Below are 26375 nucleotides of genomic sequence, written 5' to 3'. Positions count from 1 at the left end.
GTGTGTGTGTGTGTGTGTGTGTGTATGAGTGCGTGCGTGTAGGTTGGCAGGTCTGCATGCCACCGGCACTTCGCGGCAACCCCCCCTCCTCCTCCTCCTCCTCCTCCTCCTCCCGCATCTCTTCTTGCACGGCTGTTCGTTCAGAGACTCGTATTGTCCATGTTCTATGAGCTCTGAGAAGAAGCAAGCGAAAACACCGCACACACAAAGTGGTGTGTGCTTGAAGGCTTGTAGGGCACGCGTCTGTTGCGTGCATGTGCATGCACAGGTCTACAGCGCCTGAGCCCTCCTCCTCCTCCGCCTCGCCTCGCCCCACCCTGTCTCTCTTCACCCGTGATCCAATCCACGAAGCCCCCACAGTGCCCTGTGGCATACGCACGCACCCACGTACACAGAGAGAGAGGCTGCGTGATGAGAGGAGGATGGCAGGAGGCACACAGGCACGCTATCACTCACCGACGCGGCCGGCGATGCCGCAGGCCACCAAGTCATTCAAGTCCTCAACGCTCTGCAGCACCACGTTGTGCTCATTCGCGAGGAAGAGAATGGAAAAGAAGAAAAAGGCAGGCGAAAGCGTGTTGGTGGACGACACGACAGAGATATGTGGCAGGACGGAGCGGACAACGTCGCTGAACCGCGTGGGTGGCACCCCCGCCGGCGTCGCAGCAGCAGCAGCAGCGGCGCCAGTGGCGGCCGAATCTGCGTCAAGGAACTGGTCTGCTACGGTGTCCTCGTTGCAATTCGCAGACTGCGCATCTTCGCCGGCGTCTGTCGAGCGTACACGCTGTCGAAGCGCGTTGAGCGCCGCCTGTGCGTGCGCCTTCACCATCGCCACCTTGCGGTTTTCCCGCAAGGAGGCGACGCCATCCTCGTCTTCCTCCGCTATCTGCGATACCGCCGCTGCGGCTCCGCAGCGCAGCGTCGCGAGGTCCACGGCCTTCTCCTGCTGGTTCGCAGCCAGACGCCCCCGCAGCGCCTCCCACATGAGCTGCCGGAGCTTCACCACGTCCACCTGGTTCGGTAGGGTTGCCTCGGGTGGGCTCAGCACCTTCAGCAGCTCCAGAGGGTCGGCAAGAAGGGCATCAGTGGTAGTGCCGCTGCTGCGCGTCGAGGAGCCGCCAGAGACCGTCACGGATGTCGCAGCAGCCGCAGCCAGCTCCATCTCCGCGATGAGGCGCGCATCTGCAGAGCTGTGGAAGCCGCCCTGCACGTAGCGGCTCTCCTCCTCCTCGTCGCTGTGGTTGTCGTCGGGGCCGTAGAGCTCGGCGTAATCAGCATAGTCACCGCCGGCCTCACCACCATCCTGAGCCTCTACCTCCGCCCCGCCAGGGAAGAACTCGACTGGCATGTTGTCGTCACCGTACCGGGCACCGACACCGCCGTAGCTGTCCTCGTCCAGAGCTTCGGCACTGAAGTATTCGCCGGTGCGTGTTGCCAGGCCAAGGCGGCTGCTGCAGTCACCAGTGATGCAGCAGCTGCTGCTGCCCCCAGCCATCACGGATGACGACGATGGCCCTTCGTTGTTGCGCGCGCCGGCGGTGCTGTCGACGAGGTGACCCGTCGCGGACTTGCGCAGAAGGTTCCAGTGAGTCAGCGAGGTGCTGAAGGGCTGGAAGAAGTCCTGCGTGTGCACTGGGAACGGCATGTACGACGGGATCGTCTTCCCTCGGATCGGCGCTTCAGGCAGCAGCAGCCCCGCCTGCTCCGCCTTGCTGCGCTGCACAGCGCTCTGCGTGTAGGCCAGCACCTCCTGCGCGGCATTCCTCGCGAAGAGGAGCTGCTTGCCGAGCGGGGTGATATTACGCGCGGCGGTGGTAGCCTGACGCAGCGCACTGTCGTCGAGAAGCAGCCTCGACTCCGTCGCAAACGCGGCTGTCGCAGAAGCGACGCCGCTGGCGCCAGCCCCCCGGCCACAGCTCGGTGACTGTGGCAACTGAAACACCACGGTGCGTTCCTTGCGCCCGCGCTTTGTGGTCGGCTGCAGCTGAGCTCCAACTGGGCTGCTGAGGCTGCTTCCACGCTCACCCCCGTTCCTGTTTCGGGCGGCGTCGTCGCCGTCAGCGCCTTTCTGCGACTGTGCGAAGCGGTGCTCGCGGTGCAGCCGAGAAAGCGCCGAGAGCCCTTGCACGCCTGCCAGCGGGTTCGCAGAGACCTCACTCAGCGGGCACCAAGACGTCGGGTCCTCTGCCTCAAGAGCCAGCTGGGTGTGGCCGTGGAAGAGATTGTCCATCAGCTCCATCTCCGCAGCGCCTGACACAAGACGGCGGGCCTCGGCGCCACGGTCGGCACCTTCACTGTCGGTGCGGGCACTGATGTCTGCCTTGTTGTAGCACCTGCTGTCGTCGTCGTCGTCGCCGACGCCGTCCCAGTCATCGAAGTCGGCGTTATCGCCATCGACACCGTCGTCGTTGCCGTTGCCGCGGGTTGCAAACCCGCCCTCAGCCTCCTGCTCCTGTTGGCTGTCGTAGGCACTCATTGCTGCATCACCGCCACCAGCGGTGGCCGCCGTCCTGTCACTGTGAGACGTGATGCAACTTCTACTCTCTCTGTTCGCCTCACCGCTGGCGCCGCTGCCGTTGTAGCCCTCACGTGGGTCGGACTTGAGCGACACGCGGGCGAGGTCACTCAAGTCCTGCCTCGGCGGCGAGACGTGCGGGAGGAGCAGCAGCGGGTCGATAGCGCTTGCTTGACTGCCACGCGCGTCGCCGGCAGAACTGACTCCGCCGGCGCTGTCACGCGCCTGCGGAAAGGACTCGGAGCCGCGGATGCTCCTCAGCTGGCCAGTAAGCGGCACAACTGTCGTCACGCCATAGTACGGGGGTAAATCAGCGACGGTCTCGTACACGGCTGCGTCGAGCTCAACGGAGGCGTGCTGCGACACGCGCGAAGGCGTGACCGTCTCCGCCTGAGTTTCCTGGCCTTCTGCACCACTGCCCCCCGACGGCGATGGAGCGCTGGGGCCCGAGATGCGACGGCTACCCTGCCGGCTGCAACCGTCGACGGCATCCGAAGCAGGCATGACGGAGTAGTCAACGTCTAAGATGATGTTGCCGGCCCGGCCCATCGGCGCATTGTTCATGAGAAGACCCTGCGCGTTGCCTTGATCGAACTTCGAGGTGATCGCGCGGAACTGCGCGTTGACGTGGGTCTGCGTGAGCGCCGTGCGGCTCTTGCTGTCTAGGTTGATCTCCGCAGCCTCCATTGCCAGAGTACGTGTGGCAGCGGCAGCGGCAGACGCGGTCGCCACGCTACGCGAGCGGCTCTTCGCGCGCTGTTGCTCCTCCCCCTCCTCGCCGTCTCCGCCTTCCCCGTCGTCTCTGCCGCCGGTCGGCGGTTTGCCTGACGTGTCATCTTTGCGTAGCAGGCGCTGGACCATCTGGTTGCTCCGCTGATACGTGCTGTCCACGCGGCTCGTCCACACCTTCGAGCAGCCCTCCACAACCGTCGCCGCCTTAGCGAAGCCAGCGTAGTCGTCCGTCGATGCGTTGTCCAGCGTCGTCTCGATGGTGTGCGTAATGCCCTCCAGGAGGTCACTCGCCTCCTTGCTGGCCCACGCGTTGCGGCTGGTGATCTTGCCCTCAATGGCCTGATTCAGGGCGACATCAAGGTCCTGCACGGTGTGAAAGCGCGGACGCTGGCGCGGCAGTCGGGCCTGACCAGGATACAGCTGCTGCTGCTGCGTCAGCTGAGTGGGCTGAGGAGAGCCATCGACGGCCACGGCCGTGCCTGTCTCCTCGTCAAACAGGACAGACGGCCCGGCTGCGATGGCGCCGTGTAGCGTGTCGCCGCCACCGTCGTCACCGCCGCGGCGCAGAAAACCAGCCCGCGGCGTCGGCGTGGCGTTGCTCGAATCGACCTGGGGCGTGGTACTCGCGTTCCCGCCGCGGCTGTGGCGGGGACGCGGCTCTGGCGTGTGCATATCCGTGCTTGGGGAGGAAGAGAGGGGTGCACCCCTACTCTCTCGCTGGCAAAGGGTCGGCGGAGGAGCAAGACGCAGGAAAGGCACATACGCCGTGCCGATGCCCTCACGTGATGCGAGCGCAGCAGCTCCAAGGAGACCGACACGCACAGAGGAAACGAGAAACCGCACGTCCGTCCTCCCGCGAGAGGCCTTGATGTGCGACGCACTTGCTTTGATGTGATGGCACCCGAGAAGCTCAGCGCACGATCCGAGAGTCTGCGCAAGCGCAGGCGCGCGCGCGCACAAGCACACGCAAAACGAAAATCGTGTTAACACCAATGAAAAAGGGAAGCACCGAGCAGAGCCGAAGAGGGGCGGGAGTGAGGTGGGGGTGGGGCGGGGCGGAGTTGTTGTCGATGTCCTCGCCGCCCACCTTCTATCTATGTTAACAAGTAGAGAAATACTCGAAGTATCAAACCGACCAAATCTGTGGCCAAGTCTCTCTCTCTTTTTGTATGGATGCGCTTGCGTGTGAGCAGTGGCCGTCGATTGGCTACGACCGCACTTCAGGAACACAGGCACACACCCGCTCGCGCAAGAGCGACAGACAGAGCAGCGGTGCGCAACGAAAGGAGGGGGAGGGAAGGTGAGGAGGAGAATAAGTGGAGATGCTGTCGGTGCGCGTGGCGGGAGCAGCAAGCAGTGGGCCTTGCTTTCCTGTGCGCAGTTGCACGTTCGACAGAGAGGTGGCGGTGCACGCACAGAACGAGAGAAGGCGGTGGAGGAGAGACGGAGTGAGTACGCACGCACACGCCGCTGTGTGTATGCTTGTATGCGCACAACCTCCTCACCTCTTGCACCATCACCTGATTGGCCACCTTCCTTCACTGCATGGATGCGCCAGGGAGTGAGAGAGGGTTGCAGCATCCGCCACATCGTGGTTTGAAAATGCATAACGCGAACGACAAAGAGAGGGAGACGGCAGCGACAGAGATGTACCGTGAGCATCCCCCTCACACGATGGCCCAAGCAACGGAAAGAAGAAGGGATACGATTGTTTGAGGAGGACGACGAGGCCGGCGAGGAAAAGCGCCGTGGCGCGTGTGTCGACTGATGTGGGCACGGGGTGCACGCAGATGGTAAGCTGCGCCTGCTGCTGCCGCTGCTGTGGTAGTGGCGGACTTCTTGTCAACGCGCACGCACACATACACATGGCAGAAGCAGAGACAGACATGCATGGGCAGAATCAGCCAAGACCCATCTCTCTCCCCCACCCTCACCCCCTCAGACCCCGACTACCTTGCCACCTTCACAGCGTCTTGGGGAACTGCATCTGGTACAACTTGTGCTGCAAATCGCAGCTCTTCGAGAAGGCGAGGGTCACGCCGGCGACTCGGCTGGACCGGATGAGCAAGCGCGTTACGTTACCAACATCAACGGAGTCGACGTAGCAGCGGCATGGCCGCTTTGTGCTGTCGATGACCTCGAACTCCACCTGGTCTTCCTGATCGAGATGCGCCGGTCGCCACTGCGCGGGCGATACAACGTTGCTTCCGACGATTTGGATGAGCGGTGCGCCCACCGGCACAGGGGACGCGCCCAGAGCCTGGCTGTAGGCTGTGCTGCCGGCGGCCGTGGAGACAAGCACGCCATCACCACGCAGCCGTCGAATGCGCTCCTGCCCGTTGACGAGAATGCGGATCAGCGCCGTCTGCCCGCTCGACCGCTCCACCCAGGCATCGTTGAACGCCAGCTCCGACAGCAACATCCGCTCGCCCGTGTCGCTCTCCTTCTCCGCCTGGCAGTATAGCATTGTCGTGAAGTGCAGCTTCAGCGGCGAGGAGAAGAGCTCCTCCAAGGTAGAGCGGTCGTTCAGCAAGTAGCCGACGTGGCCGGCGTTGACGCCGTAGAAGGGGATGAAGCGTCGCCAGTTCTTGCGGATGCAGTGCATCATGTACCCATCGCCGCCGATAGGCACAATCAGGTCCGGCTCCTCGCCGTCCTGACACTGGAAAATGCGCAGCTTCTCGTACTGCTCTCGTGCAAGGAGGTTGTTGCGATCGTAGTGGAGTTCCAGACGAGGGATGAGCCCAGGAAAGGAGAGCGTGGCCGTGTCGCGTGGGGCAACGACGCGGCGGATGCCAATACTGCCGCCGGCGCTGTTGCCCATGCCGCCGCCGACGCCACTGCTAGCACCGCAGACGCCGGCCGCCGCCGAGTCGCGGAACCCGGCATCGGAGCCACCCATCTGTCCCACCGCCCCGGCGCTGCCGCCCAGTCCGGAGGCGCCGCCACCGCCACCGCTGCCGCTGCGGGCGCCGTTGCCGTAGTCGCTGCTGACGCCGACGCTGCCGTAGAGAGAGGCGGCTGTTGCCTTACGGGGGTCGCGGTAGAGGCCATGCCCCTCAACGTACCGCTGCACGCAATCCGTTAAGATGAAAGAGGGGTGGATCTCCTGCTCCCAAAGCGCCTGCCGCACATCCGCGCCGGTGCTCCGCGTGATGGGGTGAACCTCCACCATTGGTGCGTCCGACCACGCGCTGAGGTCCATGAACGCGCTGCCGCTGCTGCTATTTCGGTCGCCGCTCTCGTAGTTGTGGCTGCTGCCGTCGTGTTGGTTGAACGGCATCGCAGCCGCAGAGGACTGCGGCTCTGCCCTGGGCTTCAGCATCGGATGCGACGACGAAAAGAAGTGCGATGAGTCCGTGGCGAATGTGGCGCCCACCACGCCGGCTTCTGTGGCCGCGGACGCGGCGCTCGCGCTAGTCGCAGCGCTCACGGAGGCATACGCGCGCGGCGGGTAGAGCTCGTCGATCAGCTGGCGCACGGTGCGGTTGCGACGTCGCGCCGGGTAGTGCTCTTCGTGGCGAGCATCCTCAGCGCCGAAAGGGCTGGCAGCGCAGTGAGCGGCGAGACGAGCCGTGATGTTAGCGCGCGTCTTCGATACCCGGCCGCCCGATGCTGAGCTCGACCTCGCCGCTCCTACCCCGTCAGAGGAGTTCCCGCCTGCAGCAGCAGCGGCAGCGCCCGTGGTGACGCCACCCGAGGTAGTCATGGAAACAGCGGTGGCGGCGGCGGCGCTGCCCGGCCTTAGCATGCGCTTCAGCTCCGCACGTACCTCCTCGATCTCGCGGGTCAGAAAGCGCTTGCGGGTTTCTTCGTCTGCGGCCTCGCGACCCTCCGGCGAGGTGGGCACGGCGGGCGCCGTGCCTGCTCTCGTGGTTATAGACGCCGCACCAGCCACCGACTTGGCCAGAGAGAGCTGCCTCCTCTCAGTGTTCGTTTTTGAGCCTGCTCGAGAGACCCCGGCGCCGGCTCCCTCGTCCGCCGGAGTGTCCTCCATGAGCGCAAAGCCGTCGTCAGACACCACCGTGTCCATTTTCTGCGACCTCTGATCACTCTCACCGGAGCAGTCGCCCGTCTCGAAGACGTCACCTGCTTCGTGGGCTTCGGCAGCGACGGTAGAGGCGTCTCTGACGCGGCGGCGCTGGTGCCTTCCCCGCGCTTGGTCCGCCGTCGTCACCCCTTCCTCCTCCATCCACTCGGGCAGAGCCGCAGATGATGCAGTGCCGCCGCCGAGCCAGCTGCTGCTAGTGGAGCTCCAGTACGAGCGGCTCACCTCGACCTCGTCATCGCCGCGGCCGCCAGGCGTGTTCCACCAGCGACCTTTGGCGCAGTTCACGTAGCTCAGCCCCGGTTCCCCGTGCACCGACGAGGACTCCCGCCACGGGAGTCCCGTTTTCAGGCCTGTCGCGCGACCTCCAGCGGCGGAGATGGAGACCGAGGTGGAGGCCGTGGAGGCCGTCCGCGTCGTGGTGTCGACGCCGCGCAGCAGCGGCGAGCGGGCCAGCACCTTCGCGTACTCCGGCTGTAGAGACCTCTTGGTCGCCTCGGTGCCGCTTTCCGGCACGTCTTCGTCGAGCTTACGCCGCGGCGACGGCACGTTGGGGACGTCGTCGAAGTAGTCCGACTCCCGATCCACCAGCGAGGCACTCTCGTAGCGCCTCTCCGGATCGCCGCCGTCTGCTGTCGCCGTCGTCATGGGCGTCGCGTTGCGTCGGCGGTACTTGGATGCCGCTTTCATAAAGCGCTCTGCGCGCCGATAGTAGTCCGCCTCCTCCGGGCTGCGCACGTACTGGCCAATCGGCGAGTGATACTGTCGTGACGTGAGCCGCGACACGCTGCCCATCGGCCGCTGTCGCTCCAGCGCCTTCGGTGGGTAGCTCTGCGTCTGCAGCAGCAGCATCGGCACCGTCGACTTGAAGTCGGCGAAGTGGCTCCAGTTGAGCACCTCGTAAGCGTCATGCAGCCAGTGGACCAGCACGCTGTTGGGGTAGCGGCAGATGAGCTCGTATACGATGGGCATCGACTCGTCTGGGTGCTCCAGCGCGGTGAAGTCGACGTGCACGCGAGCCAAGCCGCGCGCCGCAAGTACCGCCAGCGCCGCGAGGTGCGTCGATTGACGCAGGCTGACAGGGTATCGGGTGTTGGGGATAAGGATGATATAGTCAAAGGGCGCCAGCTGACTGTCCTCGCGCAGGCTCGTTGCGAACGCCTCCATGTACCAGTACGGCGACGAGGTGCCGCAGGAGATGGGGTCAGAGTCGTTGACGCTGGAGATGCCGGAGGACGACGCGGTGTCGGTCGACGGCGTTGGTGCTGTCGCACTCGCGAAATGAACGCCCTGCTGCCATTCGCCGCTAGACTTGGTCTGTGCCACCGGTGACGGTGGCAATGACGTACTCATGGTCCCCTCAGTGGAGCGGTCGAATACGTTCAGCCCCCGCGCAGTGACGCCGGACTGGATCGCCTTCGCATGAGAAGGAACCGCGGTGGCGGATAAGAGCCCGGGAGAAACAGAGGGCGACCGCCGAGGGAGGCAAGAGGACGACGACGCGGCCGCCGCCGCCGACGTGGCAGCGGTGGAGATGCTCGGCAACGGTGACGCGAGCTTTGATGCCGTAGAGGAGGGCATCGACGGCCCGGCGGCGAGATCTGGCGCGCCGAGCAGCAGCCGGAACAGCTCGCGATGTTGCTTCGTTGGCGGGTCCAGATGCAGCGGGAAGAGTGCGACACGTGCAAGCGACGGCACGTGATACGGGTCACCGCTGGTGCACAGCGCCACCTGCATTCGGCGCATTTGCGCGTCTCGCTCAGCCGGCGGCTTTCGATGCGGGAGGGGAGGGGGAACGGCGGTGACGGTAGCGTGCCAGTGGTGCTCCGTGCGAAATGCCGCGTAACCAACACACAAGGAAAAGGGCAAACACACACACCCACACACACACACGCAGAGAGAGACGGCGAGAGGCGAGGAGAGAAACGGCAGGTTGGTGGTGGTGTGGCACACCCTTCGCTATCCTGAAAGGCGGTGACAGATCTGCCTCTTGAGCCTTGCCCCTCTCCCATATACACGAGCAGGCACACAGTGACGCCCTAAAACAGCAGCAGTAGTACTAACAATGGCACACAGCGGCGATGATTGCTATGGCTGCGACGATGTGAAGTAGCAGCAGCCTACAGGAAGGTGAGGAGAGGAGGAGAGGAATTGGCTAAGAAATACCTACACACGCACGCACAACGGCAGAGAGAGGAAGAGGAAGAAGAGGAGGAGGGGGGAGAACTGCACCGATTGCTGCGCAAGACATGTATGTATATACGTATACATATACGTGTGTGTGTGCGTGTGTCAGTGAGAGAGTAGGTAGGCGCAACGAATGATGCCAAAAAGAAAGACAAGGAGAGCGCTGCCAAGCGTCACGCCGACACACGCGTGTCGCACGCGCTACGCGTGTGAACGGCAAGACAACCGAGTTGGGGTTCTCGACCCTCACACACGCACACACACGAGGGAGAGAGGAAGAGATGTGCACACACACGCACGCACACGCTGCAGCAGATGGTGGTGGTGCCAGCGAAGAAGATGGAGAGACAAGGCGAAAGAGGCGTGCACACACAGGGCGAGGGAAGAAGGAAAACACGAAATGTGCAAGGCAGCTGTGTGCGTGTGCGTTTGGGGGGCGTGTGAAATGGCGAGAGGGGGAGCGGAGAGCGGAAGAAGAGATAGATATGTGTGCCCCAGTCTGTCGCTGTCTGTCCGTGTGCAGCAGAAAAAAAGATTCGAACACAAGGGGCGCAATGAGTCTCATCCATTGAACAGCCACCATCACCACCCCGCCTGCACGTGTCGCGGTTGTGGTTGTGTCAAGGAGAAGACGACGATGACGCGAGTCGTGCAGGTTCCTGGTAGACCTGCGCGCGCGTTTGGCAGTGTGCCCTCACCATCTCTCTGACCTCTCTTCCTCCCACCTCGCGTGGCCTCCGCTCCTACCCTCCACCGTCTTCGTATGTGTGGAAGAGCTGCGGCAACTGCCGATGTGCGAACGCACCGGAGACGGGCCGGCCGACACGCCGAGAGGGGTGGAGGCTCGCGGAAGAGGAACAAGAAGGCCAAGCGTATCCTCATGCGGAGGCTGTCACTACTCTGTTTCACGCAGCGGCGTGCAAGCGTGTTCAGCTGGGGAGCTTCCGTCTTGTGCATTACTTTGCTCTAGCGGAAGAGAGATGCAGATGTACAAGGCAGTGATGGCCCTCCCCACCCCCCTCGGTGCGTGTGTATGCGCTCGCCATCCTTCACCGACTCACGCACACACACACACACACACACACACACAATGCACACATGCACACTTCTTTCTTGTCTTCTCGTGCTCGCTCGCTCCGCCAACAGTACCTCACCCGGAGCACGAGCACAACCGCACCAGCCTCTCGCCTAAAGCTCTGCATACCAGCTTCGCTCCATCACGCAAGCACGAGAAGACGCAGAACGGAGAGAGTCGGTGTACGATCAGGCGTACGAGCGCGACGGGAACGGTGGCTTTGGCCGAATAAAACGACTCCAACACGTGAGATCGGGGAGAGAGCGGCGCGTGTCGGACGGCGGAGGGGCTGGAGGCACGTGGAGAGCGAGTGTGTGTAGGGGAGAGGGAATAGAGAGACCGACAAAGGCGCTGAGGCGTGGTCACAGTGTCAAGCATTGGAGAAGAAAGATGGGGGAGGGGGGCATCAGAAATACAGAAAGAGACACAGAGAGAAAAAGAGATTGCAGAGCAAGACAACAGTAACAGAGAGGTGCGGTGGTATAGACGCAGGTGTACAACACACGGAGAGAGAGGGTGGGGTGAGGTGAATGGGGTAGTTAGCAAACATCCACAAACACGCCCGTATGCAAGCGCATGAACAGGCAACGTCGTGACGTGCACAGCTGTGCGCTTCATGTACACAAAAAAAAGAACTCTAGATCGAGGAGAAGACACACACACACGCCTGCGTGGGCTGCAGAAGCTGCGCAAGAGAGGAGACAAGGATGAGCATGGTGCCGTGAGCGTCTCCGTTCATGCCTGTGCGGCACCCCTCCCGCCAACACACACAAACCGTAAGCACTAATACACACTCTCCAGCCCAGTTCTCCCCACCTCACCTTCTCGCGCGCTCTCGCCACCCCTCATGTGCTGATGAACGCCTCACTCGATCCCGATGGGCTCGAGGCGCACGCTTGCGTGCCTGTGCAGCTGCGCGATCCAGAAGCCCTGCGGGTCACCGTCACGCATAAAGGCAGACTGCCCGGCCCCGTCCTGCCCTCCGCCAGCTCCGTGGCCAAAGGCGTACGACTTTTCAAGGCGCAAGCCGCTGGCAGGTCGGCCCCATGGCTGTATTGCCTTCTGCAGCTGCTTCGGGAGCTCCTCTGTGCCCATCATGTCGACTTTGAGGTTTTGGTAGCCAGCAGCTTCCTCGACGCTCGGCAACACGTTTTGGACGCCCTCCATCGGAATGCCATGCTCACGCGTCGTGCAGAAGTTCACCAGCGGCACGTGATGGCTGCGCAGGGGATGGTGACGCTTCCGCCGCATCGCCGTGTAACTTTTCATTTTGCACGGCGCCTTCCCACTGCAACCATGGAAGCAGCAGCAGATGAAGGTCTTGCGCGCACGTGTGGCGGTGGCGCCGTCGGCTCCCAACGTCGCTCCCCCGCCGCCGTTTCCCGTGCCGTCCTTGTCCTGCGCCACAGCGCTGGCGCAGTGGCGCAGTGGTGACGAGCTGCGCACAAAGCGGAGCGTCAGACGGCTCGGATAAGTCAGGCCGCCCTCTTCGCGGCGTCGCTGCGCCTCCTCTGGCGGCGGCGGCACCGCCATCGAGACCGTGTGAATCGTGTCCAGCACACTGAGTGCCAACCCACCGCGATCGCCGCCCCCCTTGCGCGCGTCCACGGTCGTGTCGCAGTCCACCGGCGCCCATGGGTGGCGCACCAGCTCTTCCTCAGAGATGTGGTAACGCTTCTCCCTGGCGACGTCCGCGGTGCGGTTGGAGACGGGTGCGAGTGCCGCTTGCGGCATCGGCGACTGCGGCGCACTCACGAGCGCGTCGGTGTCGTCCACCGTGGCACTGCTGGCGGTGGTGGTCTCCGTGAAAGTGAAGACTGTCCGCTGCGCCAGCGTGTCCCCTACCCCCTTGTTATTGTGGTTGGCGACGACGACGCCACTGGCACCTTTGGTAGTTTTGTGCCCAACGACCTCGGATCTGGAGGCAGCGGAGCGGGCCACTGCGCGCCTGGGGGGTGCTGAGGAGTGCGAGCGCGCCGACGATGTTGTCAGCACATCTGAGAATGTATTCGTGGACGACGAGTCGACGGCTGAGGTGGAGCTGGCTGCCGTGGCTGCGGTGGTCGTCGCCCCGGACCGAGAGGAGGTCAGCACGGAGGACACGGAGCGGTAGGAGCCGGATCCTTCGGAGTAGTAAGAGTTGCTATCATTGCCGCTGCTGGTACCGCCATCACTCGGCTCACTGAAGACGCCGGACGACGAGGATGATACGCTAGAGTAGCGGCGATGAGCGAGCATGGCGGAGAGCTGCCGCTTAATCGCGAGCCGCACCCTATACGTTTTTATAGACAGCCAGCGTACTCTTCAGTGTGTGTGTGTGCGACTGATTGGCGTTGCGGATGCGCAGGGACGGGAGAATGCGAACGAAGAAAGGCAGCCCAAGACAGAGCACATACGTGCAGGTCGTGCGTGTGTGTGCTCTGCTTTTCGTTCTCGCGCAGTGGGTGAGACCCAGGGCCCCCTCCCCCCGAAGTGACACGATGTGCGTCTGCCGCTGTAGTGTTTGCCTCCACTGCCCGCAGGACGCACAGACGCACAAGCAAAGAACGGTAACAGAGGCAGGGAAGCGGCCACACACCAGCACGCATTCTCACGCGCGATGCGCGGCGCTGTGTGAGCACACACACACACACACACACACACACACTAGAGTACGTTCTGTTGTTGTTTGTTGCCAAGAAAGAAGTGCGTTGCAGCAGGTCCAGTCAGCGTAGAGCCCGACACGACGCGTGCAGAGGGGCTCTATGCAGAAGGAAGGGGCCGTGACCGTTGCGAGTTGGCAGAAGAATGAGAGGAGGGGCAGAGAGGGAGGGGGTCGTGAAGGAAGACAGGGCGTCTGCGACAGTCACGCATACCCTCCCATGCACGTGCGGAATACGCTTTAAGGTGTGTGGGAGAGCAGGGGAAGAGAAGAGATGAGAGGGACGTCCGCGGGGGCGATCCGCAGCTGCGCACTCGCGCCCGCGCAGGACACCCTCACCACAGCATGCGTTCGCGCACACACCAAGAGAAAGACGACGACGCCCTGGGAGCTTCAAGACTCCGTTGGCGAAGAGCAGGAGGAGGCCGTGTTGCCGAAGGTAGGGCGGACAGAGGCGCCACTACGCCACAGTCCACAGCCATCCACCCTCCCACCACCGGCGCGAACCACCACCAAAAACCAGCTTCGTCGACCCCTGCCGCTGTCGCACTCTTATGCGCATATCTTTGCCGCTGCTGTTGTTCTTGATTGACAGGTTGAGCGCGGCTCCGGCACACACACACACACATACGCAGAGAAAAACGTTGTGTCTATGCGTACGTCGGTGTGGGTAGTCTAAGGCGACGCGAGAGAGGCAGTCAGCCAGAGATAGAGCGAACGAGAGGGGCACTGACCGGTGGTCCCTCTCAAGTCGGCGCACACGAAAGATGTACATGAGACCATCCTCCTCCATCGGCACACGTCGCGCACACACGTCGTTGCGGGTGGAGGTGGCAAGCGGAGCTGATACATGAGATGCGAAGAGGACCACGCAAGCAGAAGATAGAGAGATGAGCGGAGAGGGGAGGACGGAGTAGGCGCAAGGCGATGCAGACACACGCGCACGCGCACGCATGGACAGCCCCCACACCCACCCCACATGCCCCCCCCCTCCGCACCTTGCTCTTCCACTTGAACGATTCGAAGACAAGACAAGCCGAATAAACGACTACTGTACATCCAACACAGAGAGAGATACAGGCACAGACACTAGCGGCAATGTTCTGGTATACACACAGACAGGCAGAACAGCGATGATACGGGGGGGAGGGCGGAGGGGCCGCACGAAGGCGGACGTGTCCAAGGCCCGTCGAACACAGAAGGCGCCACACTAAGGAAGAAAAGCAGGCGGCCCGGCCGGCCATCGTGCGGCCCCCACACACCCACACACAGAGAAAGGGGAAGGGGAGGAGAGGGGAGGAGGGAAGGACAGACGCAGACGGGCACGCGCGATGATGGCGATGCCGCTAATGCGTGCAGCGCAAAAGGCAGAGACGACACGTCGAGTGCGCACACGCCGGACAGCCGCCACGGTAAGACGGCTTGGTGTCCCTCGACGGTTAGCACCACCCGCCACAGCAGTGGAACCTGAAAAGCGCAGCAAGCAAGTCCGAAAAAGGGTGAGGGCGTTCGTCCAGCCACACTGTGTCCGATGCGCGGTAACGCAGAGACATGCACACACACAAACTCAGCTACTCGTCATCCGCGATGTCTCCGCCAGGGTGTTCTTCTTTGGCGAAGCAGACGACGATGGCGCATCGGTGGATACGGAGGTGTGGTGGCGCACATCCATCGCGCCGCCTTCGCACCCATGGCCTTCCTCACCCTCAGCATCGTTGTCCTCCTCGCTGCCGCTGCTGCTGTACGTCAGCGTAGGCAGCACTGGGCGAGGTGCTGAGTCCGTCTGTGTTGTTGAAGCCGCAGCGCCGGTGCCGGTGCCGGCGACACTAGCGCCACCGCCCACGCCATCCTCAGTCACACCCAGCGTAGTGGCAATCGTGTAGTACGCCGGTCGGCCGAATACACGCGGGCCGCGGTGTACGTAGTGTGGGTCGGCGGTGACCCACATGCCCCGGAACAGCTCGTGGGTGCCCGCGCTCGGGTCTCCGGCGTCGTGCCAAGCGGACTGCACCGTCGCCGGCGTGAGCATCGGCCCTCGGTGCTCCGCAGACTTTGCTACTGCCTCTGACGGAACCTCGAGCGGGTAGTAGGTCGTCGTCGTGGCCACGCCGCTCGCCGGCGCAGCCAGCAGAAGCATTTTCGACTGCTGCACATGTGAAGTGGCCGCAGCACCACTGTGGACAACACCCGCTGAAGGAGAGACAGACGTAGACCCATGCGGCGCTGACGGAATCCTTTTCGACGGCCGCTGCGGCTGATGTTGCGTGAAGATAGATGTGACGGTGGGCCTGCTGGACCTGTCGCCGAATGTGCCAGTGGCATACCCGAGAGGCACGGCACCAGCAGCCCCTGCATGGCCTTCATTATACTCTGCTAAGGCGGCGGGAGTAGCGGCAGCACCACCAGCAGCAGCGCCCATATCGATAGGTGGCAGCGCCTTGGACACTGGTGGACGAGTTGGCTGCGGTGCAGGAGGCGCTGCAGCTGCACCTACCGCGTTGCCATGCTGGTAGCTACGCGAGGAGCTCGGGTGCGGGGCCGTCTGAAAGTGATTGTTCCCTGTTTTCCGGGACTTGCTCCGCTTGCCCCCACCCCTCTCCGTTGCTGCTGTGGCTGCCGGCTGCTGCTGCTGCCGATGCGGGGGCGGTGTGCGCCCTGTTGCACCGCTACGGCTTCTAGTGGTGTGGCTGTGTTGGCCCCTGTTGCGGCCTTGGCGGCTCGAGTCGGCGGCGGACATGGCACGTCCAGGGGCGGCGGCAGAGCCGTCGTACTGGTTGACCGTCGCACGGACGCTGCCCGAAAAGGAGAGCGGGGCCGACTCCGCGTACTGCCCTGACGGTGGTGGGGAGTAGAGAAGGGGGTGCGGATTGCCGTACACGGCGCTAGCGTGGCATAGGGTGCTACTGAGTGGTATGCTGCGCATCAGCTGCGATATGCCGCTCTGCGGCTTGGGCTGCTTCTTGCTGCCGGAGCGGCTGCGGTTGCGGCTACCAGTCGCAGCGGAGGTGTTGCCACAACCGCTGTTTGAGCCACACATGCGCTGCTGCTTCTGGTATGGCTCGGAGGCGGCGCCGGGGTATGGGGTGCTGTCCAGCCGCTCAACCACCTTCTGCCCGCCTGTAACCTCGCCGCGAAACGTAATGGTCAGCTGCTGCCTCTGTTGCTGCAGGGTGCCGTGGCGGGTGTGGCCCGGCATCACCTCCACCTGCCTCTCCTCCCACTCTCGCTCCCGCGGGTCCACCGGCGGCAGCGGCGCACGCAGCAGCGAGCGGTGCTGCTTAAAGGCGCCGTGATAGCGCAAGGCTCGCCGCACCGAGCGGAATGTCTCGACGACTGCCTTCGACATGGGGTGCTGCATTCCGAGCAGCTCCTGCGTCGCTCGCATCGCGTTTTGGAAGAGGGACAGCGCATTCGTGTATTCGCTCGTATCCTTGGAGCCGCGAGCAGTGTTGATCTGCGCAACTGCCAAGTTGTTCCACGCGGCACCCCATAGCGCCTCGTTCTGCGAGTCCGCAATCTTCGGAGCCGCAGCGGCCTCGAGCAGCAGGTCTGTCGTTGACGTGTCTCCGTCCTTGGCGCCGTCCATCGCGCCGCCACCGCTGCCGTGCCACGGAAGACCGCTGCCGCCGAGAAGGGCAGTCGCGGTAGCATTCAGTCGACGATTACGCCGTCGCTGCAGCGCCAACGAGCGCAGCATGTCAATCGTCTCCAGCGCGGCCGCTGTCGCCTTGTCAAACATACGCAACGCGTTGTACGCTGCGCACATGTTGAGGGCGATGGAGGGCGAGGCCATGCCGTTGTTCTCCTCCAGCTGCCGAGCAGCCTCAAAGTGACTAAGCGCCTGCCGTGGCTGGCCGCGATTGCACTCCACAACGCCCATGTTATTGAGTGTCGTGGTCTTCAGCTCATCAAGCAACGGCACCGGGAAATCCTGCGCAGAAGTCTCGTCGACCCGCATGTAGGCCTCGCTCAGGATCCTCATGGGCTCCTCCGAGGCAGCGGTGACGTTGGGGGTGGAGTTGGCGACGGCAGCGCCGACAAGGGTAGCACCACTGGTCGCGGCAATGGCAGCGTAGCACTGCTCCATCGCCAACGTGTTCATTGCCAGTATCTCGTGCACAAAGTCCTCGGCGGCGGGGGTCAGCGGAGGAACCTCCGGCGGCAGATTTTTCTCCAACTGCCGCAGCTGTTGGGGGATGGAGTGCTCATGGTCGCCCCAGTCTGCCGTGCCAGCCGCACCGACTGGCGCAAAGGGCAGCTGAGGCTGGGCAGCGGCTGGCGGCGAGAGTGGATTAGAGCCAACGCTGCCCTGCGGTACCGGCAGTGAGCTGGTGCAGCGCACCGCCGCGATGCAGGAGCCGCTGCCGCTCATGCTGTGACGCAGCATGCGCTGCTGGTGCTGCTGCCGTTGGCGAGTCGATAAGCTGCTGTGGCAGGGAGAGTAAGTGTTGTCGACGGAGGCGAGCACGTCCCTCTCCGCAACGTCCCCCGTGTCAAACGCACTGAGCGGCGCAGTGTCGTACATGGGTTGGCCTTCGTGCAACATCACGGAGACTGCGTCTTGTATTTGTGTGTTCAAAGGGTGCGATGACGGGTTGCTGGATGGTAAATCGAAGATTCGGCTCAGACACGCAACGGAAATCGTCGATGGCTTCTGTGACCACCACCACCCCCCAACTCGAGTGCGAGCCACACGTGTGTATCTGTGCGGGTGCGTGTGCGCTGGCACTGGAAAAAAAAAACAAGCGAGTGTGGCGCTGTAGTGGTGTCGATGTTCAGCGTCGAGGTACCGTACGTACACACACACACACACACACCGAGACAGAGACGGAGACAGAGAGGCAGCGAAGGTGACGTGATGGCAAGAGAGAATGGAGAAAGGAAAAGACAAGAGAAGCAGCGAAGAATGATGCTTTTCCGTTTTCGCACGCATCAAGGCGCAGCAACGGCAACGCCCCCCTCCCTCCCTCCCCCTCCCCCACATACCACTCTTCTCTCGCTCTGCAGCCCTACTTCAGCAGCAGATCTGGAGACGACAGCACATTCTGCGAGGCACAAGCACGCACAGACATGCGTGATTACAATACACGAGGCATCCACCGAGCAACAACATCGGGGGAGAAGAGAGGGAGGCTACGGCGAGAGAGAGCTCACGATGGGTGGCATTGCACGCACACAGGCATACTCCTTCACCCCCACGAGTTCAATGTCCATGAACTGCAGCTTGACATCGTATCCCTGACTGTCAGCGGTGTGTCCTTTGCTTGCTGGCTTTCATGGCCTGTAAGGGCAGCGTAGACGTCGAGAAGGGCGACGAGGAGGGAGGCGAACGGCATCACATCCGCAACAGACGTAAAAGACGAAAAACAAAACTTGAGTATTGAGTAGCTCCTACAAGAGACGGAGACGGAGGGGGGAGAAGGAAGAGAACACAAAAACAGAGAACACGGCACGGAGACCACATGCACACACAGAGACACACTCATGCGCACGCGCACACAATGCTGCCATTGCATGCGTGGGTGCGCGTATCTGTGCCGGCCGACGACAACGGATGCGAAGCATCGACACCCGCAACAGGACAGACAAGCAAGCGCGCAAGCGTTGCACGCACAAGAATCTAAATTTCAAAATAAGAAAGAGTTGTACAAGTGCGAAAGGAGGGGAAGGGAGGCATGCGCACGCACACACACGGTTACGCACGTCATCGCTCTCTACATCGCTAACACGTACTACGCCCCACAGCCATTGGCTGATGTCCCCAAACACACACGCTCGCCTATTGAGTCTGACCGGAGCGACTCCCCGCGGAGAACGCGCGTTGCGACGGCTGTTGTGGGTGCTGCGACGGTGCCGTCGTCGGGTTACTTGTGGAGCAGCACACGGTATCGCGCAGGGAATGGACGCGCTGCTGCATCGCGCTCAGTCGCGAAATGCGCGAGCGTCGCTCCCGATCTACCCGCATTGTGTCTGTCGTGCGTTGTGCCACGTGCGACGCCAGCTCCAAATCAGCCTCAAGACGCTTGCGCTTGCGTCCAATCTGCAGCAGCTCGTGCGACATGGCGTAGCTGCTCTGCGCATACTGCGTGTCCTCCGCGGCCTTGCTCAACGTCGCGGCCACCTCGCCGCTCTTGAGCAAATAGAGCCTCATCTCCTTCTCGAGCTGCTGAAGCTGCTGCTGGCGGTTGTTAGCCTTGGCCTCTAGGGCGGATATCTCTAGCCGCATCTCACTAATGCGCTGGCTGCTCTGCATGTCCGTCTGAGATATTTTCTGCTGCTGGGCGGTGATGATCTCATCCAACCGCCGTACCTCCTCGAACAGCTGCGACGTGGCCTCGTACGCCGTCCGCGCCGCCTCCACCTCGGCCCGGCAGTTCGCATCCTCCCTCTCAATGGCCGCCTGCAGCTCCTTAGCTATGTCCTCAACAGCCCGCGCAATGTCCTTGCGAAGACGCGCCGTCTCCTGCAGCAGGTCATCGACACTGCCGCCAACATCGCTGACGTTGGCCTGCAGCCAGCGGGAGGTGCGCTGATAGCAGTCGTACACGCCACGGGCGTAGTGCTCCGCCATGAGCTGATCACGGCGCATCCGCAGCTGCTCCAGATTCACCGCCGTGTCGAAGATCCATCGCGGTGCGTTCATGTGGATGAGCATGAGAACTTGGTGAATGCGACTGAGGTGGCTAGCGAAGCGCAGTGCCGTGCATGTGGACTCGTAGAGGTCGGCGCGGCCGCTGACGGTGGTAATGGAGACGAGGGTGATGTACCCCACTAGCACAGGCTCTAGCAAGGTCGTCAGCCTTGTCTCCTTGAAGTTAGGGTCACCTCCGCTGGTGGACACACCGGCCACCCGCTCGACAGTGTCGATGAGATGCGACACCTCCTTGCACAACGGCTCGCGGATCGCAGCGACATCGACGAAGGTCAGCGTCGCCATGGAGCGCCGCCCCGTTGTGTCCACAGGCGCGTATACGTGGAACTGGATCACACACGACGTATCCACGTGCTTGCGCTCCGGGAGCAGGACCGACTTGCTGGCGTCTTCGAGCAGTCGCATGCGGGGGAGCGGCACCAGCCCCAGGGGCGGCGGGAACTCGACGAGCGGGACAGGCTCGCCCGTTTCCGTCTCAAGCATCTTGCCACCGCGGGTGGTGAAGGCGGCGTAGGTCACGGTGATGCCACCGGTCGTGGCCACCTCCGACACATCCTCCCGCCCGCTGTTGGCGGTGGTCGACGACTGTGTGCCGCAGGCTGCTTCGTTTTCCTTCCCGGTGGCGTCCGGGCGATCACGATGGTTCCGCATGATGACCTTGCCGCGGGACGCCATCCGCTCCAGCAAGTCGGATGCCGCCAGCTCGACGATGCCCAGCTCGCTGTGGTGAGGGCTGCCGTAGAGGGTCTGGCTACGACCGCTCTCAGGCGGCCCGTTCACTAGAAAGACGTAGCTCTGCCCGGATGTGCAGTTCGACACGCACGGCGCCACCACCTCCTCGTAGAAGCGCGCTGTCGTCCCACCACGGTGAACGCGGGTGACGTTGAACGGCTGCGACCACCCGCCGGCAGACTGGCTGCTCTGCGGGCCCTGCGATGAAGAAGAAGCGGTGCCGCTGTCACCTGCGCCGTCGCTGTCTGGCTGGCGAACACGCAAAGACGTGTAGCTCGACGACGTCGCCGTCCGCTCCACCGCGGACATGATCCGCACGTGGCTCTCCACGCTCTTCAAAATGTTTTTGAAGACATGTTGCTGCTGTTGGGCGGCGGTGGAACCTGGCGCGGCGGCCCCAGAACGCGATGGGGGTGGGGTGGAAGTCGAGGCCGCCTGGCTGTAGGACTTGCTGCGGCTGAAGGCGTCCATATTGACAGAGTCGCGGATGCGGCTGGCGGTTCTGTTCGCACCCGATGCCGTACACAGCTTGCCCTCAGCGATAAGGTGGCAATATTCTGCGCGTATCCGACCAACGGAAACACACAGACCGATGCGCTAAGGCGTCAAGTAGACTTGCCTGATGGTGGTGTGCCTGCCTCTGTACGTGCTGATGCGTAACTCGAGTTCAGGGCAGAAGCGGAGAGACGTGACGCGGGTGGATTGAGCGATAAACACGCACACACACACACACTTACCTACGCGAGTCTCTGTAGATCTAGCAGTCTAAGGAATGAGCTAACAGCAACACAACACGCGAAGGAAAACGCAAGAAACGAAGACGTCCGTGTCGGCCTCTGCATATGTGTATGATTTCCTCGTCTTTCAGTGCGTGCGTCGGTTTGTGTGGGTGTATGTATAGATATGTGGGGGTGGGGGCCTCTGCCCACGTTTGCCCCGTCGGCTGCAACAACGACGTTCGCAAGAGAGATCGCTCTCTCTTTCTGTCTTTGCGAGGCGAAGGGGAGACGGCGCACGCCTGGACGCGTGGAGCGAAGGGCAGCAGCACACGTGCCCTTCGTTCGTTGCGTCTAGACGTCACTCAATAGCACACGCGGGGCCACGAGCCACGAGTGAGGTGCGCGCACGGTGCTGTTGGAGTGAGATCAGCAGGACACGCACAAAAACAAAATTGAGCGCGCCCTGCGGAGGGGGAAAGAGAGGTCCTTGTTCTGTGCGTGTGTGCGTGTCGCAGCCGTGTGAGTGCGTTGGCAGCACGGAGGGGAAAAGAGAGAGGCGCCAGCTTCTCTACACACCGTTACGGCTGCGGCGAAGCAAGCACGATTTGTAGGAGACAGAGCGAAGGAGAGAACGAAAAGGAGACGATGAAGATGGAGAAAATTCCGAGAACGTGTGTATGTGTATGTGTATGTTTATGTGTGTGTGTGTATTTCTGCGCTCTCTCCCTCTCATGCCGTCGCTGACATGCACCGGCGCACGCTTGAGACATGTGCGCGTGTGGTACGCTTGAGACGCGGCAAGATGCGAAGGCGATGTGAGAGGCACGAAGAGGGGAAGGGAAACGGTCCCCATGGGCCGGCTTTCACCAACACCAGCGCAGTTAAACACACACGCCCCCAAACGCACGTGCCCAGCCGAAGGATGATGGAGCTCACCAAAGCAATCCTTCTCTCTTCCAGCCCTTTACGGCGCACCAGTCGCCGTGTCCGTGTGCGACGCTTCGGTGCTGCTGCTGCTGCTGCTCTTGGTAAAGAGGATGAGGATACGCCATCGTGTGAAGGGCGCAAGCGAAAAGAAGAACAAGAAGGAATGAGAAGAGAGAAAGCCACAACCCGAGATGCGGCAGACATGACGATGGTCGTCCGCGCCTCCACGCACACACCGGGCACACGCATCACAGGCCACACACAGGCCGTCGTCCAATACTCCGAATGCGCCCATGTGTGGGTGTGAAGGCGCGCATGTACCGGTCGCACATCTGTGTGTGTGTGTGTGTGTGTGTGTGTGTGTGTGTGTTTGGGTGTGTTGTGCGAGGCGAGGGCTTCCTTCACGTCCACGACTGCTGGCGGATGAAACAAGTGGGCGAGCTGTGCCGACTTGCGTCGGCGTTCCCGGTTCCTTTTCGGTTTTGGCTAGAGGCGCCGCGACCCATGGCATTCTGCTTCGCCCCGCTGGTTGTGTACACTCGACTCGCGTGACGACCCCCACTGCTGCTGAGGCTGCGCCGCTTCGGTTTGCGGGTGTGGTTGTCGTCGCCGCTGGTTAGGAGATAGAGGTAGTTGCTGAAGCGAGGAGCCGTCTTGTGGAACGCCGGGGCGGCAACGTCAGTGGCGCTGTTTCCTGTGTTTACCTCTGCCGCGATGGGGTTCCGTGAAGTACTGACGTCCAAGTACTGGGCATAGTGCGGCACGCTGATATTGATGCTGCCAGACCCCGTGCGTGATAAGGAAGCGTAGTATTGCCTGCGCTCGCTCTGCGCGACATCACTCCTGCGGCCTCCGCTGCCACCCGCCCTGGCGGAAAAGCGGCCCGAGGACTCCGTCGCAGCACCAGCAGCCAACAACAGTGCATTCGCTGACGACGGCCGACCACTCAGCGGTGTCCTGGACGAGTGTACATCCCTGCGCAGCCTAATGGCACCGGCCGCAGGGATGCCGTTGACCTGTGTACGCACGGCGGAGGATGGGAGAGAGAGACTTCCGGCGCGGCTGCCGCGTGGGTGCGGGGACGCTGATGGATGGTGTGGTACACCGGATGCGTCGTAATCGCCTTCCACAATCACCGGCGTCGTGACTGCAACGGCGCGCGCCGCGAGGGTCGGACGAGACTCGCCCCGATCGATCACGGTGGTTGCCACGCTAGTACACGGAGGCTCGTTGTCCTCCGGGTGCAGCGGCTGCCGACCAGGGGAACCGGCAGAGGCTGTGAGGCGGCCTTGCGCGATGGGCAACAGCGCTGACCGCTTTGGCGGACCCGCGCGCAGTGGGGCGCTGCTGCATCTGTCGCCACTGTTGCCGCCGCCCGCTACGCCAGCGGCAGTGCCTGCTGATGATGACTGGTTTCGCTTGACTGGATGAGAGCTGTTTGCAGTGTTGGCGCCAGCTTCTGATGCTTCTGAAGCCGAGTTCTTGTGGGCGCGACTACGGTGCCGCAGCGGTGTGCCACTACCGGCCTCCTTGTCTGCGGACGCAGAAGCAGTCGCCGCTATCGCACTGCTTGCAGGCGCCCCGCTGGCGACGGCGCGGGAGGCGGAGATGGTGGAAGGGGCCGCGTGCTCCGTGAAGCTGTCCTCTGTGGCTGTGTAGACCGCACCCGCACCAGCCGTGGCGTGTGCCGTTCCCGCTGCGGCGGAGGCGGCCAAGGCTGCATGGAAGGAGTCCTCCAAGCCTCTCAGGCGGCTCTCGCACCACAGATCTCGCTCCTGGAGCTGATGTGTGTACCAGTGGCGCAGCTTCACCACCCACTCCGCTGTCTCGATTAGCTTGCGCTGCAGGTCGGCGACGCTGTGGCATTGTAGCGGGTTCATCTCTAGCACGTTGGCCACATCCGCCGCACGCCGCTGGAGGTGCGCCGCCGGCAAGCTCGACGTCTCTCCCGTGGAGGTCAGGTACGAGGTGCGAGGAGAAATTTGCCGCCCTGTCGCCAGCCGTGCACCGCCGCTGCCAGAGCCGCTGCTGTTCAAGCCTGTCCCGCCACTGCCACCAACTGCAGGGATAGCCACGGTGGTGTGGCGATGAATGCTGTTCATGTTGAGCGCAGGGATCATTTTCTTCGCTATGCGGCACTGAGCAAGTCCTAGCGCACGGCAGGGAGAGAGAGACACGCAGAGCGCTGCGTTGATGTATGCGTTAGAAGAGGAGGACAAGGAGGGTGTCCTCCAAAAAGGAGACACGAGATACAAGGGGGAAGAGGTGGAAGGACTGTCTGGAGAGGACGGCAAGAAGGCACGCGCCGACTCTCTCCCCTCGTCAGACCTCTCGCCCTCCGACCACGCGCGGCTGAGCGAAGCAAAACAAAAAGAGACGAGAAGCAGGCCAAAAAAGAAGCCAAAAGAAGTAGGAGTGGTAATAGCACACACACACACCACCACCACCACCGTAGCCGCACGGCACACGTGCACCGTTGACAGCCCACCACGACCCTTCCACGCTCGCAACCTACCTAGAAAAAAAAATCTCTCACAGACACGCACACACGCACACGCACTCTCCCTCTCTTCCGAGAATGTTCAACGAGTTTACAAAAAGGAAAGCACGGAGAAGAGCACCCACACACACCGCTGAAGAAAAGCAGGGCGCACACAAAAACAGACCGCGAGCTAGGCGGCAGCAACCTCTGTGTAGGTGTGCACGAGCAGAAGATGCGGTGATGGGATATTGGCAATGTGTATGCGTGCGTGTCGGACCCTCTAGATGGCAAGAGAAGCAGCAGCAGCAGTACAAGCACAGACAGACAGACAGACACAGGAAACGATGACAGGGTGGCGAGACACAATGGCATAACAGCCAGCCCAACATGTAGAAGGGAACAGCAAATATGATGCAGAAGTGCCCTTGGTGCACACAGGCACACGCTGACGTGTGATGTGTACGCAAGCGCGTAGAGAGTAGAGAGTCCAGAAGCCGAAGAACAAAGGAAATGCGCACACGCACACGCACACGCACACAGATGTAGGAGAGATGGGGAATGATGAGAAGGAGCAAAGAGCCCGTCGTGCACGCGCGCTTGGTGTGCCCACCAGCACTTAGACAACGGGGGGGGGGGGGCAGGGAGCCGCTCTCTATGATGATCACTGAGGCGTGTATATATGTGTAGATGGGTATACGCACTGGCCGTAGTAAAGTACAGCGCAGGTGGCCACTTGTGCATGAAGGGGTGCATCAGCAATCATATGTATGTATGCGCGTGTGCTCAGGTGTGTTCAAGAGAGAAAGAGGCGGGCGCAAGACGGGGAGAGGGAGGAGTGCGCTGCTTAGATACAGAGAGTTAGATGGAGGCATCATCTACGCCCCAGTTCATACAAGGAGCGGTGCAGCACTGCAGAACGAAACAGAGGGACTCATGCGTGCTTCCTCGTGAGTCAGCTGCGTGTGTGTGTGTGTGTGTGTGTGTGTGTGTGTGACGTTATACCTGCTCCTCCTGCACACACACACGCAACTGACACTTGCATGCCTTCCCCCTCGCGGTGCTTGCGTCGTGAGAAATGCGAGGACAGGAACGGTGGCGCAATGAGCGCCCAGCCGCCGCTAATGCTCGCATCCCCCCCCCCGCATGAGAGGAGAACATACCAGCCGTCTCTTCTCCCTCTCGCTCCGTGGCGAGAGCCACCCCATGCTGGCTGGTCGTCCACTCCGGCGGTCCTTGCCCATCCCAACACTGTCTCTGGCTGGGTGCCGCAGGGCTGTTTGGCGCCTTCGTTGAAAGACAATGACATTCGAAAAGGATGAAAAAGACGAAATAAAGAGAGACACACAAACCGATCCCGCGTCCGCCCACAAACAAGCCCACAAGTACACACGCGCGGGCGCAGAGTGTTTCCCATGAGCGCAAAACCTCTCGTGCGGTCTGTGCGCATTTGTAAGCACTGCAACTGCGATCGTAAGCCCGGTGGGCAGAAAAGAGGGAAAGGGGGCGCACACAATTAGCGAACCACGGATGAGGAGAGAGCCGGCACGCGACGCATCACCGAAGCAGCGGCGAAGAGACGCGAGAGCGGGGAGTGCAACGGCGACGGCATCATCATGACGCGCGCAAACACGCACATCTCGCTCGCCCTCCCCACACCTTTGAGCG

The 26375-nt window shown here is 62.3% G+C and overlaps 6 protein-coding genes across 6 annotated transcripts; all 6 read right to left on the bottom strand.

Moving 5' to 3' along the window:
- Positions 1-448: 448 nt before the first annotated feature.
- LDBPK_060490 (hypothetical protein, conserved) lies at positions 449-3919 on the bottom strand (the record flags this gene model as incomplete). Its single annotated transcript, XM_003858307.1, has 1 exon — positions 449-3919. The coding sequence occupies one exon, from the start codon at positions 3917-3919 to the stop codon at positions 449-451; it is 3471 nt and encodes a 1156-aa protein (XP_003858355.1).
- Positions 3920-5210: 1291 nt separating this feature from the next.
- LDBPK_060480 (ATP-NAD kinase-like protein) lies at positions 5211-9041 on the bottom strand (the record flags this gene model as incomplete). Its single annotated transcript, XM_003858306.1, has 1 exon — positions 5211-9041. One exon carries the CDS (start codon positions 9039-9041, stop codon positions 5211-5213), a length of 3831 nt encoding a protein of 1276 aa, XP_003858354.1.
- Positions 9042-11421: 2380 nt separating this feature from the next.
- Positions 11422-12795, bottom strand: LDBPK_060470 (hypothetical protein, unknown function; the record flags this gene model as incomplete). Its single annotated transcript, XM_003858305.1, has 1 exon — positions 11422-12795. The coding sequence occupies one exon, from the start codon at positions 12793-12795 to the stop codon at positions 11422-11424; it is 1374 nt and encodes a 457-aa protein (XP_003858353.1).
- Positions 12796-14765: 1970 nt separating this feature from the next.
- Positions 14766-17744, bottom strand: LDBPK_060460 (hypothetical protein, conserved; the record flags this gene model as incomplete). Its single annotated transcript, XM_003858304.1, has 1 exon — positions 14766-17744. The coding sequence occupies one exon, from the start codon at positions 17742-17744 to the stop codon at positions 14766-14768; it is 2979 nt and encodes a 992-aa protein (XP_003858352.1).
- A 1233-nt stretch (positions 17745-18977) lies between these two features.
- On the bottom strand, positions 18978-21053 carry LDBPK_060450 (hypothetical protein, conserved; the record flags this gene model as incomplete). Its single annotated transcript, XM_003858303.1, has 1 exon — positions 18978-21053. One exon carries the CDS (start codon positions 21051-21053, stop codon positions 18978-18980), a length of 2076 nt encoding a protein of 691 aa, XP_003858351.1.
- A 1576-nt stretch (positions 21054-22629) lies between these two features.
- On the bottom strand, positions 22630-24348 carry LDBPK_060440 (hypothetical protein, conserved; the record flags this gene model as incomplete). Its single annotated transcript, XM_003858302.1, has 1 exon — positions 22630-24348. The coding sequence occupies one exon, from the start codon at positions 24346-24348 to the stop codon at positions 22630-22632; it is 1719 nt and encodes a 572-aa protein (XP_003858350.1).
- Positions 24349-26375: the final 2027 nt, after the last annotated feature.

This window comes from Leishmania donovani, chromosome 6 (assembly GCF_000227135.1).
Source record: "Leishmania donovani BPK282A1 complete genome, chromosome 6".
Classification (NCBI taxonomy): Eukaryota; Euglenozoa; class Kinetoplastea; order Trypanosomatida; family Trypanosomatidae; genus Leishmania; species Leishmania donovani.
This window is presented reverse-complemented; position numbering and strand designations above follow the sequence as displayed.